This window comes from Chlorocebus sabaeus, chromosome 5 (genome assembly GCF_047675955.1).
Source record: "Chlorocebus sabaeus isolate Y175 chromosome 5, mChlSab1.0.hap1, whole genome shotgun sequence".
Lineage (NCBI taxonomy): Eukaryota > Metazoa > Chordata > Mammalia > Primates > Cercopithecidae > Chlorocebus > Chlorocebus sabaeus.
Window position 1 is genome coordinate 65507253 of NC_132908.1, and position 16014 is coordinate 65523266.

General features: G+C 42.6%; 1 protein-coding gene across 11 annotated transcripts in view; it reads left to right on the plus strand.

The window, feature by feature from the left end:
- Positions 1-15118, plus strand: part of ZFP90 (ZFP90 zinc finger protein) — a 35050-nt gene extending 19932 nt beyond the window's left edge. For 6 of the 11 annotated variants that reach the window (XM_038007968.2, XM_038007965.2, XM_038007967.2 and 3 more), the window contains exons 3-5: positions 4936-5062; positions 5411-5506; positions 11009-15118. In XM_038007968.2, coding sequence (XP_037863896.2) covers positions 4936-5062; positions 5411-5506; positions 11009-12663 — 1878 coding nt within the window. In that variant the 3' untranslated portion in view covers positions 12664-15118. Of the gene's footprint in view, positions 1-2941; positions 3079-4856; positions 5063-5410; positions 5507-10953 lie in introns of those variants that run through there. The other 5 variants (XM_038007973.2, XM_038007971.2, XM_073015521.1 and 2 more) reach the window with 4 other exon arrangements.
- Positions 15119-16014: the final 896 nt, after the last annotated feature.

Here is a 16014-nt window from a genome sequence, read left to right on the forward strand (position 1 = left end):
CACAGGCGTACATGCGGGAAGAGGCTCAAGTCAAGGGAACAGGCAGAACACAGGCACCAGGGAGGAAGTAGGTTTAGTGTCTTCCAGGAATCAGAAGGAGGATGGGGTGGGTGCAGGGGAGAGCTGCACGTGGGGGAGGAAGCTTGAGGTGAAGTCAGGGAGCTAGTTGGCACCCAGATTGTGAAGGGCCTATAGGCGGCCGTAAAGACTTTGACTTTACTTGGAATGAATCAGGGTGCCTTTGGAGGCCTTGAAATAGAGGTGACTTGATCTGGCAGATTCTTTTTTGTTTTGTTTTTCTTTCAGACAGAGTCTTGGCCGGGCGCGGTGGCTCAAGCCTGTAATCCCAGCACATTGGGAGGCCGAGACGGGTGGATCACGAGGTCAGGAGATCGAGACCATCCTGGCTAAAACGGCAAAACCCCGTCTCTACTAAAAATACAAAAAACTAGCCGGGCGAGGTGGCGGGCGCCTGTAGTCCCAGCTACTCGGGAGGCTGAGGCAGGAGAATGGCGTAAACCCGGGAGGCGGAGCTTGCAGTGAGCTGAGATCCGGCCACTGCACTCCAGCCTGGGCGACAGAGCGAGACTCCGTCTCAAAAAAAAAAAAAGACAGAGTCTTGCACTGTCACCCAGGCTAGAATGAAGTGGTATCATTGTGGCTCACTGTAGCCTTGAACTCCCGGGCTCAAGCAATCCTCCTGCCTCAGTCCTCCAAGTAGCTGGGACCATAGATGTAAACCACCATGCCCAGCTAATTAAAAAAATAATTTGTTTGTTTTAGAGATGGGGTCTCACTATGTTGCCCAGGCTGGTCTGGAACTCCTGGCCTCTAGTGATCCTCCCACCTCAGCCTCCCAAAGTGCTGGGATCACAGGTGTGAGCCACCATGCCCAGCAGTCTGGCAGGTTTTAACAAGATCTCTCTGGTTGTCATGTGGAAAATGGACTTGGGTAGTGGAGCAAGAGTGAGAGGAGAGATGAACTAGGAGGTTGTAGCAGTCAGTAGTCCAGGTAAGAGATGGTGACTTGAACTAGGGTGAGGGTGACAGGAATAGGGAAAAATGGGAGGCAGTGAAGGGTTTGTGGTTTTTGTTTTTTGTTTTTTGTTTTTTTGAGACGGAGTCTTGCTCTGTCACCAAAGCTGGAGTGCAATGGCATGGTCTCGGCTCATTGCAGCCTCCATCTCCCAGGTTCAAGTGATTCTCCTGCCTTATCCTCCCGAGTAGCTGGGATTACAGGCACCCGTCACCACTTCTGGCTAATTTTTGTATTTTTAGTAGAGACGGGATTTTGCCATGTTGGCCACGCTGATCTTGAACTCCTGACCTCAGATGATCCTCCCGCGTCAGCCTCCCAAAGTGCTGGGATTACAGGTGTGAGCCACTCGGCCCGGCCGCAGTGAAGGGTTTGTGAACATGATCAAATTTGTGTTTTGATGTAACTCTGATGGTGCCCAGGGGAAAAAAAGGAGGAGTGGGATCAATAATTAAAGAACAGAGACCAGTGGTTGCCCTATCAAGGCAAGAAATGATGAGCAGCTTGGAGCAGATGTTTGCTTGCTGGTTAGCACATTCTTCACCTTGAGTACAGAATCTTTGGGAAAGCAGAATGAAACCAGGAGGCCAGCCAGACTCAGAGGCTCACACTTGTAATCTCAGCACTTTAGGAGGCTGAGGTGGCAGAATCACTTGAGTCCAGGAGTTTCAGACCAGCCTGGGCAACATAGTGAGACCCCATCTCTATTAAACAAAATAAAACAAAAGAAACCATGAGGCCATATGTTAAATATGAGGAACCAGTTAAGTAAAGGAGTCCTGGTTGGGCAATGACTATTACTAAACCAAAGAGACAGTATGTCTAGAGGGTAGAGTAGGCAATGGGGAGAAGGTTTTACTTCTCACCACTTATCTCAAAATGGCTGGTCCAACGCCTTTATCCTTGCTGGCCATGCCTCTCCCAAGACCAGCCTCCCTTCTCAAGCTTCCCAGTCCCTGGATTGGATTCCCGCATTTTCTTCTTCCATGCAGATGGCGCTTACCTCTTAGGACCTGATACAGAGCCTACCTTGAAGTGTTCTCTCCCTCTCCCAGTCTTTCCTGCTTTGAGCGCCTGCAGCACCCCACCTTACTGTGTATTATCTCATATTGTCCTCTAATAAATAATGCTTTTAAAATAAACTGAACCATATTCAAGGACTACAGTGTTTTTCTTTTGCATTTTTAGTCTGCCACAGTGTATATAGTAAAGCCAGGCACCTTGTAAGTATCTAGTCGGTCAGAAAAATGGCCCCAGTTTCAACCCTCCCCTGTTCCTGCAGGGACACAGCCAAGTGTTGAACAGGAATATGGGGCAGAGGAGCCAGTATGGTGTGTGGATGTGGTCATGCACCTCACACAACTAAGGGGCTACGTCTGCCTTCTTTAATATTCAAATCTCATCCATCTCCTTAAGGCTCAACTCGTTCAGGAAACAGGTATAGTGTGAGTCAGGCACTTGCTGGACAATGGTGTGTAGAATTTAAAAAACAACCAAAAGTATTATCCCTGCCCTTATAATATGTACCATTTAACTAGGAAAACAAGCGTTAAATAGATGAGGAGGTTTGTTTGAATAATGGTAGGTGTGCAGAGTGGTTTAAAGCACATGATAGGGAGGTTGACTCCAGTTGGGGATCAGAAGACTTCACTGGAGATGTGCTAACCAGCACCTGAAATATGAAATGGATTTAGCTAAGGGAAATGGGAGGAGAGAACGATACCCTTGAAGAATCTGAGTGAATCCAGTTCAGCTATACCTAAGCAAACGAGAAGGGTACAGAATAAAGCTGAAGCCTCTGTGAAACCTTCCCTCACTGCTCCAGCTAACTCAGTTCTGCTTTCAATGTCTTTTTGCACTAATTGTCTGTTCCATACTTTATTATATGCTTTCTGAGACAGAAGCCTAACCAGGAATTAGCCAGATATGGTGGCACCTGCCTGTAGTCCCAGCTACTCTGGAGGCTAACGTGGAAGGATTACTTGAGCTCAGGCAGTTGAGGCTGCAGTGAGTTGTGACTGAGCCACTGGACTCCAAACTGGGTGAGAGAGTGAGACCCTGTCTCAAAAAAAAAAAAAAAAAAAAAGGGGAGGTTACATAGCTCAAGGAGGCCATGGTCACAGGTGACTCATGGTTTAACAAGGCCAAGTGATTCTAGACAATCAGCTCACAAGCATCAGAACTGACAATTGGGAGGCATGGGACACCTCAGCCAGCCATGTGTCCATGGGATGGTGGAGGAAGAAGTGATTGGAATAGGGTAAGAAGCAGTGAAAGACTCGACCTAGCCATTGTAATTTTAGCTAGCGAGCTGGGAGAAATTGTAGCATGTTTGCACAAAGAATATTTATTACAGTAATGTTTATAATAGCAGAATACTGGAAATAATCTCAATACCTGCTGACAGGGACTAGTTCATTGATTCATTCAGCAAGTATTTTTTTAAGCACCCACTGTGTTCCAGGCATTGGTCTGGGTGCCAGGCATGTAACTGTGATCAAGATAGATAAAGTCCCCATTCCCATGGAGCTTACAGTGGAGAGACAGACAATAAGGTAACAAGCTAATGCCTCCGATCATTGCTAGAAGGACAAGTGTCCTTTCTGTCGGAATCTGTTATGTTCTTGAGAGGTGGAAAGAATTGGGCAGTGAGAGATAACTGGACTAGCAGGAAAATTAAACACGTAATGCAATGGATAGTGGAGGTGCTAAGGCAGCCTTTCTGAGGATGCCATGCTTGAGATGATGCCTGAATAACTGGTTAAGTATTGTGGAGATGCAGGAGGCTAGGGAATAACAAACAAGAGGGCTGGGGTGGGAACAAGTTTGATGTAGTCAAGGAATATCAAGATCAGCATGCGACAGCCTGGTGAGCCATGAGGGAATTGCATTTTATTCTCTTTTTTTGAGACAGGGTCTCACTCCGTCATCCAGGCTGGAGTACAATGGCATGATCATGGCTCACTGCAACTTCCGCCTCCTGGGCTCAAGTGATCCTCCCAGCTCAGCCTCCTGAGTAGCTGGGACTGTAGACACACACCACCATGTCGGGCTAATTTTTTGATCTCTTATAGAGATGGAGTTTTGCTCTGTTGCCCAGGATGGTCTCAAACTCTTGGGCTCCTGTAACAATGGAAGTGAATGGGCTCAAGCGATCTGCCAGCCTTGACATCTCAGAATGTTGGGATTACAGGTGTGAACCACCTGTGCCCTGCCGCATTTTATTCTTAATACAGCGAAGTGTTGTTGGTTTTAATCAGTAGGTACCTGTGGTACAGCTGTACTGTGGGGTACTATGAAGCAGTTCAATAAGGTGCAATTATTGCACTATGCAAAGATCTCCAGGATACACAGCTAAATGCAAAAAGCAAGTTGTAGAACAATATATATGGTATTTCATAAAACAAGATTCTGTGTTGTGGTGTGAGTATGGTTGAGCGGGTAGGTGGGGTGTTGAAAAACATGGACAAGGGACGTTGTGTATACACCAAACTATTAAGAGTGGTTATTTCTGGAAAGTAAAGTGGGATTAGTTATGGGGGTAAAGGAAAGTCGTCACTTTTTACTACCCGCTGTATTTGGATTTTGTAACAAAGAAAATGAATAGGCAGCAATGAATTGGTGATTGTATAAAAAGGCTTGGCTTTGAAGGAAACCAAGAAGATAGCTAGGTAGGGATACAGGTTTGCAGGACAAATTGCCCCTCATAACTTTCCTGCCTGACATACTAGATCCTTTACAGAATTATGTAAACAGTGAGTTTATGTAACCCAACATTGCCTCCTCAGTCTAACAAATGTCTGATCACCACTTCTGATAGATCCTACGTTATGTTCCCAGCATTGCCACAGAACATTTGTGGGGTTGATCCCCAGTTGAGCAGGAATGTGATCTTACAGGAATCAGTGACATTCAAAGATGTGTCTGTGGACTTCACCCAGGAAGAATGGTACCACGTCGACCCTGCTCAGAGGAGCTTGTACAGGGATGTGATGCTGGAGAACTATAGCCACCTGGTTTCTCTTGGTAAGGACCACTTCTCTGAGTGTCTTTCCTGCTGATGAGTCTTTTCTTCCTTGGTTGCTATAGTGGTGGTGCCCAGAGCTTAGGTAACTGTGACCAGGGTGCTCAGGGGTCAGAGTTTGTTAATCTCATTGGGACCCAGCTTTATGGGGTTTTGAGCCTGCTCTTTAGGTAAAAGGTCTTTATTTTGCAAAACTGGAAATAGGCAATTTGATTGCATGACTCCTTAAGTTGCACCTTTTTTTTCCTTCAGAGTTCCTGAGGATCAAGGACTAGTACTGACTTGTCCTTAGGAGGGTTCTTTGTCCACTTGCACAAACAACCAAATCTTGTGTATTTACCCATGAGCAGGATATCAAGTTTCCAAGCCAGAGGTGATCTTCAAATTGGAGCAAGGAGAAGAGCCATGGATATCAGAGGGAGAAATCCAAAGACCTTTCTGTTCAGGTAAATGAGTGAGAATCAGGCATTAGGAATGAATGCAGATAATGGTACAGCTTAGGGAGGGGGAGGTACAGCTTAGGGAGGGGAAGGTACCCTCCAGCAGCTGGCTTGGGATTTCCTAGATCTGCATAGGAGGCCGAAGCCATCGCCTGGCCGACGCCTTGTAGGACTCTCCTCTTCAAAAGGGTGCCCCTGCTTTTACTGGATTATTTTTCTTTTGGTGGCCTCTGATTCCCTTCATTAGAGATCCCTTCTCTTACTCATTCAGAATTGAACTCCTGTATTTCTTCCCTGCATTGAACTCCCGTATCTCTTTCTTGTATTACACTCCCCCATGTCTTCCTTGTTTAGTCTTGCTGCTTTCACTGTCAGATGCCCCAGACTTATAGGAAACACCCACAGCCTTCCTTGATTCTCTCTCCCTTCATAACCTGCCTTCAGACTCCGTGCCTTGCCACCATCTTCCTTCCATCTCATGTTCATGCTGATTTGACTCATTACTGCCCTCCACAGTTCCTGTAGTATCCTCCTCTCCCAGTTCCTTGCTTGTTAGTGCTTCTTAGCTTTAGGTCTTTAGCTTTTCTTGCTTTTCCCCCTAAGTGACTCTGCCTTAAGGAACCTGCCTTCTAGCCCCCTTTCTTCATTACCTCCTTAACAGAGTACCTGCCTCTTGGTAGCTGCAGCTCTTTATTCTATGCTGTAGACTCAGAAGTCTTCCTTATTTGTACCTGAGTTACTTTTATCCTTCTGAGAAGTCACGTAGTTCATATTAAATACATAAAATCTAAATTCATCACCTTTCATCCCCTGCCAGTATATTTTGCTACTTTGCCTATTTCCCATTTCTACCCTTGCCTATTAGAACCCAATGAATTTTTAATTGCTCAAGCTGGACACCCTAATTAGTTTAGTCTTTTATTTCAACCCAGGTTATTTTCTTCCTATGAGAAGTAGCTTAGATTTTCTTGCCTTTTAACTTCTACTGGTGGCACTGTAAACCAGGGCCCAAATCTTTAAATTATTTATTTATTTATTTATTTTATTGAGACAGGATCTCACTCTGTCACCCAGGCTGGAGTGCAGTGGTGTGATCTCGGCTTATTGCAGTCTGCCTGCCGAGCTCAAGCAATCCTCCCACCTCAGCCTCCCAAGTCGCTAGGACTATAGGCATGTACTACCACACCCAGCTAATTTTTTGTATTTTTGGTGGAGATGAGGTTTCACCATGTTGTCCAGGCAGGTCTCGAACTCCTGAGCTCAAGCGATCTACCCACCTTGGCCTCCCAAAGTTCTGGGATTACAAGTGTGAGCCACCACACCAGCCTAATTTTTTATTTTGAGACAGGATCTTGCTCTGTCACCTAGGATTGAGTGCAGTGTCTCTATCACAGCTCACTGCAGCCCTGACCTCCTAGGCTCAAGTGATCCTCCTCCCTTTGCTTCCCAAAGTGTTGGGATTAGAGGTGTGAGCCACTGCTGAGGTCCCAAATTTAGATTGCTGTAATTCTCAGTTGGAATAGCTCACTCTGTTTTTTCTTTTTATAAATCTTTTTAAAATTATAGCTTTATTGAGGTATAATTTACATACCATGAGATTCACCCCTTTAAAGCGTAGAGGTCATGGTTTTTTCACATATTCAGAAAGTTGTATAAACAGCAACACTGTCTAATTTCAGAACATTTTCTTCACCCAGCAAGCAACCTCATACCCATTAACAGTTACTCCCCATTCCCCACTCCTCTCAGTAAGTGGTAACCATTAATCTAATTTCTATTTCTATGGATTTGTATATCCTGCATAATTTGTGTAAATGGAATCATGTAATATGGCACTGGCTTCTTTCACTTATCATCATGTTTTCAAGGTTCAATCATGCTCTAGCATGTATCAGTAATCATTCTTTTTACCATTGAGTAATATTCCATTGTATGGATATATCATATTTTGTTTAATTATTCATCAGTTGCTGGACCACACTGGACTTTATTTATTTGTTTATTTATTGGAGACAGAATCTCACTCTGTCAGTTGCTGAACTACACTGGATTTTATTTATTTATTTATTTAGAGACAGAATCTCACTCTGTCGCCCAGGTTGGAATCCAGTGGTGTGATCTCAGCTCAATGTAACATCCACCTCTTGGGCTCAAGCAAGTCTCAGCCTCCCAAGTAGCTGGGACTACAGGCACGCACCAACACGCCTGGCTAATTTTTGTATTTTTAGTAGAGATGGGGTTTCTACTAAAACCCCTGTTGGCCAGGCTGGTCTCAAACTCCTGGCCTAATATGATCCACCCACCTCAGCCTCCCAAAGTGCTGGGATTATAGGCCTGAGCCACCATGCCCAGCCACTGGATTTTAATTCTTTATCTTCTTTTTTTTTTTTTTTTTTTTTTTCTGAGACAGAGTCTCACTGTGTCACCCAGGCTGGAGTACAGTGGCATGATGCAGTGGCATGATCTCGGCCCACTGCAACCTCCACCTCCCGGGTTCAAGCAGTGCTTCAGCCACAGCCTCCTGAGTAGTTGGCACTACAGGCACACGCCACCACACCCGGCTAATTTTTTGTATTTTAATAGAGACAGGGTTTCACCATGTTGCCCAGGCTGGTTGCAAACTCCTGAGCTCAAGCAGTCTGCCCTCCTAGGCCTCCCAAAGTGCTGGGATTACAGGCATAAGCCACTGTGCCCAGCCTAATGCTTTATCTTCTTAAAACTTCTGACAAACCCTTGCTATTACTCTCTCTACTTTACCATAGGAAATAGAAACTCCCTGATTCAGAAGTTCCCTCTCATACTTCCAGTATTATCTTTCTATTCCTGCTAAAACAGATCCCCTTAGGTTGAACTTCTCTTAATATTTTCTCTAAGTAGCATATCTTTTCCCTCGTTAGGCAATATATTCTGCCTATCCAAAGCCATTTGTTCTTTGAGTTCAAGATCTATCTAATCCTTGAGACCAGATATATTTATTTATTTATTTTTATTTATTTATTCCTTTCCTGACAGCAAATATCATTTATATCATCTACACTATAAAAACTCAGATTTAATAATATGCCATCTGATGGTTTTACCCTTTCTTAGTTGCCAAAAGATTGTCTTGTTTCTATTCAAGCTCTGTTTATTATGGTATTTCTATATATTTTATCTGTGTGGCAGAGCATATAGAAAGCAATCAGAACATACTTGATTGATCAGTAAGAAATCTGGTTAGCAAGAGAACTTTTCTCATTTATTCATTTCAACATTTTTGGCATGTCCCGCTGAGAACGATTCTTAAAAAAATTACAAGGCATTCTCTGCCCTCAGGAGTTGAGTTGATTCTTTTTTTTTTTTTTTAAATACAGATAATTTAATGGTCATGGGAAATAATTTGAGGAAAATAAAATATATGTTATTAAATATAAGCTTATTTCATGAGAAATAATATTACTATTATATCAAAGAAAAATGGTTGTTTTTAATATGCTCTTAATGATGAAATTGATAATGTTTTATGGTGTTTTATAAAGAAAATTAAACACTTGTTCAGGCTTTTGCTCAGAACTACATTTAAAGTAGTTTTTTTTTTTTTTTTTTCCCTCATCAACCAGCTATTTATTCAGATGATCTTGCTAGTTGCTATGAGTTGATTCTTATTGCAGGGTAAGGAATTTGGGGTTTAGGGCCTTATTCTGATTTCCTCTCTCAACGTTTTATTATGAAAATTTTCTTTTTTTTTTTTTTTTTTTTTTTTTTTGTGAGATGGAGTCTCGCTCTGTAGCCCAGGCTGGAGTGCAGTGGCCGGATCTCAGCTCACTGCAAGCTCCGCCTCCCGGGTTTACGCCATTCTCCTGCCTCAGCCTCCCGAGTAGCTGGGACTACAGGCGCCCGCCACCTCGCCCAGCTAGTTTTTTGTATTTTTTTTTTTTTAGTAGAGACGGGGTTTCACCGGGTTAGCCAGGATGGTCTCGATCTCCTGACCTCGTGATCCGCCTGTCTCGGCCTCCCAAAGTGCTGGGATTATAGGCTTGAGCCACCGCGCCCGGCCATGAAAATTTTCGAATAGGAAAGTTGAAAAAAATTTTACAGTCAATACCACATACCTACCACCAAGATTATCACATTTGTTGTTGTTAACATATTATATTATTTGCTTTGTTAACATGTTGTTTTATTTGCTTTATCATGTATTTCTTTAGCCATCTATCAATCCATCTTTTTGATGCATTGCCAAGTAAGTTGCAGGCATAATTGCATTTCACCCCTATACTTTTAATATGTATGTCATTAACTAGAATTCAATTTTTTTTAGTTTTAAAAGAAAATTTTATATACAGTGAAATGTACAAGTCTTATATGTACCATCCAGTTGATTTTGACAAATGCATTCACTTGCCTAACCCAAATTCCTATTGATATGGAACATTTCCATTACTCCAAAAAGCTCTCTGCCCTTAGTTTTTAAAGGTTTTTATTCTTAAACCCTAAAAATTAACGTTTGCTCGTATCAGTGTTCTGAAGTAAAAACAGGGACTTAAACATTAATTTATTAGGCAGATTGAAATAAATCCTTTTTGGTCAAGGGAGATAATAAGTGTAGAACCAGGCCGGGCGCGGTGGCTCAAGCCTGTAATCCCAGCACTTTGGGAGGCTGAGATGGGCGGATCACGAGGTCAGGAGATCGAGACCATCCTGGCTAACACGGTGAAACCCCGTCTCTACTAAAAAATACAAAAAACTAGCCAGGCGAGGTGGCGGGCGCCTGTAGTCCCAGTTACTCGGGAGGCTGAGGCAGGAGAATGGCGTAAACCCGGGAGGCGGAGCTTGCAGTGAGCTGAGATCCGGCCACTGCGCTCCAGCCTGGACGGAGCGAGACTCCGTCTCAAAAATAAATGAATAAATAAATAAGTGTAGAACCAGAGCTGAAAAAGATGAAAACCACAGTACTGGTTGTAAAGATAAAGATGATGTGCCTCCTGATCAAGGACCTCCTTGATCTCCAAGGGTTATACTTTACAAACTGAGAAAATACAGTATTTCAAATAATCTTTTCAGTTATGTCACTGGGTACAGATTTTCTCTGCAGCATTTGGAGACCTGGAACCTCCGAGTTGACAGTAAGGAAATTATGAAATGGATATATTAGAAAGACAGATTTTGTAGTAGTTTATAAAAGGATAGGAGTCATGGAGAGCATATAGGATCCTAAGATGGACTATGATCGTGTTCCATTTGTTATCTGTGCCTAACACAGTCCTGCTCACTTATTTCCTTATTTTCTAACCAGCCCTCCTAGATGGGCTTTCCTCATTCTCTGGACTTACCACATACTCTGGATCTTCAGTCTTCACTATCATTTCTTCACTCTTCCTTTTCTCCATTTTGTGTCTTCTTCCCAGGATACAGGACTAATTTCAAAACAGAGTCATGTGTAACTTATGTCTCTTTCTTCATTCCTACTCTAGCAGTTTGTTTCAACAGGAAGGAATAGGGGACTTTTGTACTCTGGATTTCTTTCAGACTGGAAGACCAGGCCTGAGGTTAAATCATCACATCTGCAGCAGGATGTATCAGAAGTATCCCACTGCACACATGATCTCTCACATGCTACATTAGAAGACTCCTGGGATGTTAGCAGCCAGTTAAACAGGCAACAGGAAAACTGGAAAAGACATCTGGGATCAGAGGCATCCACCCAGAAGAAAATAACTACACCACAAGGAAGTTTTGAGCAAAGTAAATTTGGTGAAAACTCTAGATTGAACACCAATTTGGTTGCACAACTGAACATTCCTGCAAGAATAAGGCCTAGTGAATGTGAGACCCCTGGAAGCAATTTGGAACATAATGCAGATTTACTTAATCAGAATAATATTCTTGCAAAAAAGAAACCCTATAAGTGTGATAAATGTAGAAAAGCCTTTATTCATAGATCATCACTTACTAAACATGAGAAAACTCATAAAGGAGAGGGAGCTTTCCCTAATGGAACAGATCAGGGAATTTATCCCGGAAAGAAACACCATGAATGTACTGACTGTGGGAAAACCTTTCTCTGGAAGACACAGCTTACTGAGCATCAGAGAATTCACACTGGGGAGAAACCCTTTGAATGCAATGTGTGTGGAAAGGCCTTCAGGCATAGCTCATCTCTTGGTCAGCATGAGAATGCTCATACCGGAGAGAAACCCTATCAGTGTAGTCTCTGTGGGAAAGCCTTCCAGCGCAGCTCCTCCCTTGTTCAACACCAGCGAATTCACACTGGAGAGAAACCTTATCGATGTAATCTATGTGGGAGGTCCTTTAGGCATGGCACATCCCTCACTCAACATGAGGTCACACATAGTGGAGAGAAGCCCTTCCAGTGTAAGGAATGTGGGAAAGCCTTTAGTCGATGTTCTTCCCTTGTCCAACATGAGAGGACTCATACTGGAGAGAAACCTTTTGAATGTAGCATATGTGGGAGGGCTTTTGGTCAGAGCCCATCCCTTTATAAACATATGAGAATTCATAAGAGAGGCAAACCTTACCAAAGCAATAACTACAGCATAGATTTCAAGCACAGTTCATCTCTCACTCAAGATGAAAGCACTCTTACCGAAGTGAAATCCTATCATTGTAATGACTGTGGGGAAGACTTTAGTCACATTACAGACTTTACTGACCATCAGAGGATCCATACTGGAGAGAACCCCTATGATTGTGAGCAGGCTTTTAGTCAGCAAGCTATTTCTCATCCTGGAGAGAAACCCTATCAATGTAATGTATGTGGTAAAGCTTTCAAAAGAAGTACAAGTTTCATAGAGCATCACAGAATTCATACTGGAGAAAAACCTTATGAATGTAATGAGTGTGGAGAAGCCTTTAGTCGACGCTCATCGCTTACTCAACATGAGAGAACCCACACTGGAGAGAAACCCTACGAATGTATTGACTGTGGGAAAGCCTTTAGTCAAAGTTCATCCCTCATTCAGCATGAGAGAACTCATACTGGAGAGAAGCCCTATGAATGTAATGAATGTGGGAGAGCCTTTCGAAAGAAAACCAACCTGCATGATCATCAGAGAATCCATACTGGAGAAAAACCCTATTCTTGTAAGGAATGTGGGAAAAACTTCAGCCGAAGTTCAGCTCTTACTAAACACCAGAGAATTCATACTCGAAATAAACTCTAGGAACTGTGAAATTAAGGAATTTGCAGAATGCTTTAGCTAAAATGTTGTTCTGATTCAGGATCAGAGGATTCTTAGAGAGAGAGCTTGGGAATGTAATGAATTATGTGTGTGTTTATATGATGTGTGTGGAGAAAACTGCCAGTAAACAGATTTTTTTAATATAAATAAAAGACACATTCTCAGATCTGATTACAGACTAGTGTAAAAACAACTACATATATCATATGTAGCTGATTGGGGATGAAATGCCCATGTGTTGGACTTTATAAAGCTTTTGAATATATGTATGCAGGAGATCGTCAAGTTTCAACATCTTGGCTTGTAACCCCCAATGTCAACAGCTTTTTTAAAAAATAAATTCCTGCAGCAGTGACCAAAACTCATTTTAAAAATTGCTTGACAACTGCACTCAACTGCAGCTCTTACGTTAACTTCACCGTGGAAAACAGTTCCAACTCCAGGAAGGCACCATTCAAAGAATTAGATCAACTAGCCCAACCACTTCATTGTAAAGATGAAGAGACTGAAAGCCAAAGATGTGAAGTGGTTTCCACAGTATGATACAGCCCATAAAGGTAAAGCTGGGTTAAAAATGCAGGTTTCCTGGATTTGGGGCCCCATGGCCTTGCCAGTGAAAAGGTATTTTTGAACTCCAGGGCTTTAAAATAAATTTTAAGATACATCAGATACACAAACATTTAATGAGCACCTATGGGTTGGACACTTTCGGAATTCTTAAAAGCATAAGTGGCAGCAAAATGTATGCAAATTTATCACAAACTATTTAAAACAACTTCTTGGAGGCTTATAAACCACAATTTAACAGAAACTAGATAGTTGAACTACTAGTGACTTTTTTCCCTTTTTCCAGTTACAATTATGCTTTCAGCTAACGTATACCAGTTTTACAGAACTATTAAGTCCTTTTATTGTACTTTTTATGGCATGCCCATGAAAAAGCACTGCCTTAAGCCTACAGTATCAGATCAATGGGAAAACAACATAAAACTAAGAGGAGAATTTTCCCGTTAATTTTATTGCAGAAAAGTATAAGTCTAATTGCCCATTGCCGTAAATTTTGTCTTTTACTCGGTTTAGAGAAACAACATGCACTGGCTCATTCTATGTGCAAAGAAAATATTTCACCATTAAAAAAATTACTTGGCTAGATATGGTGGCTCACACCTGTAATCCAAGCACTTTGGGTGGCTAAGGCAGATAGACTGCTTGAGCCCAGGTGTTCAAGACCAGCCTGGACAACATGGTGAAACCCCATCTCTTAAAAAAAAAAAAATCCAAAAATTAACTGGGCTTGGTGGCATGCAGCTGTAGGCCCAGCTACTCAGGAGGCTGAGGTGGGAGGATCACTGGAACCCAGGAGTGGAGACTGCAGTGAGATGAGATCACACGACTACAGCCTGAGCAACAGAGCAAGACACACACACACACACACGCAACTTATTTTAGTTCTATAATGCTTTTCCATTAGTAAAGCATCAGCTAAGCTTCAGTGGTCTGCCCCATCCCCTAATAACTCCCATGGCTATCCTAAAGGAATTTCCAGAACCTTTGTTGGTGTGTTGACATTGACCATGCAGACCGATTTGGGTGCAACCGGACATTGATTCCTTTTACACAAGAGCTGCCTCCCAATGATAGATAAATTTTCCCAACCCTGATTATGAATTGTGGGGCAGGATGATATTGGTGGTATTGATGGTGAACCTTTCCTACTGGATTCTTTGCATGCCAGATAGCAGGATCCATTGCCTTTCTCTCATCATGGACAGCATGTGGCAGCACCCAAGTATTCTTCATTCTTTGCAGGGAAAAAAATGTGCATGGGGGCTGAAATGTGGTATGTGTAGCTCAATTAGTCTATCCTCTGTGATGCAAAATGGAATATTCCATGGCAGATCTGCCCTTCTGAGATGTTGACCATCCAAAAAACCTTGTTTATGGTGCTCCATGATTAGCTCACACACAATGCCAAGGCCATGCTTGTATTGTCTGATACATAGTTTGACAATGGGTAATTCTACCCAGACCCTCCCTACTGATTGGCTAGGATGCCTGTCAGGAACTCATTTTGCTACTGGTTGTTTGGGGATCCCCATAGTGGACTACTTTCAGGAATGGCATGAATTGTAACAAACTGAGTGCTGCCCCCACTGTTAGGGAAGTTTATAAAAACTTAGTTCCGGAAGACCCAAAGGAGACCACTGGTTTGTGTTTGCAGCTTGGCCTAGATCCAACCACCACTCTCTGAACCTCAGCACATCTTCATTGACAGGGAGGGAGCCCAGGACATATGTGTGGCTCATTGACCAGAAGACTTTCTTAGTCCCAGCAGCCATGCATCATGCACTTATGGATACCCAGCTTTTTAGGGCTATGTGAAATGCATCTTTGTAACATCATTGTATTCTTTCAATAAATAACGTTCTGAGTTGAATGGGAGTCAGTTTGTCTTTTTCAATTTTCAGAACTTGGCTAAGATTTAAGAGTGGTGCACCAAGAAGGAGGAACTAACTGCTAAACTCATCACAGCCAGGTGAGTTAATAATAGCTACCATTTATTGAATGCTTACTACTTTAAAGACACTGTGCTAAGTGTTTCACATCTGTCATTTCATTCAATCCTTATAACTTCTGGTTAGCGGTGTGGTGGTAGCTCTTGTCTTTGCCCAGCATTTTCCCCCTTTTCCTCTTGTAACAATCTATTGTATTGACTGTAGGAACCCAAGTCAGGATGTCCCTGGGGCTCACTGATAGTTCTAGGGGCAGGCATGAGACCTAGTTCAGCTAATCAGAGTCCTTTGCCAGAATTTTTTCAAAATAGAGCTGGAAGGAGCTCTATTTTGGTCTTTTGTGTTGCTAGGCCAAAAGATAAAGGCCTAGAGCTTCCTGGAACCTGATTTCTTACCGGAGATGGGAAGTAGGAGAGGACAAGGTTGACATGATGGTGTTCTTGTTTCTATTTCCTGATGTCCTTACACCTGGCTCAATTTCTGAAGGTCTTGGGATTCAGGGATCTCCCCATCAGTCCCAACAATTTCTCCTTTTTGCTCAAGCTAATTTTTTATGTTTCTGTTGCTTGCATTAAAGAAACCTGAAATATGTATGATATACTTGTATCTGCCTGAGCATCTAGCACACCTCCATGGAAGATGAGAAAAGACTTCTGCACTTTTAGCCATATTGATGGTAGTGATGCTTGATTTTTCTATAGCTGCAATAGGCTTTTCATTTTTCAGTATTCTGGCTTCAAGATTGAGCACTTTTTAAAAATACTAATGTGGTTAGTTCCTACTCATCTGTTAAAAATGCAAATGGTGCTTCAGGAAAGGT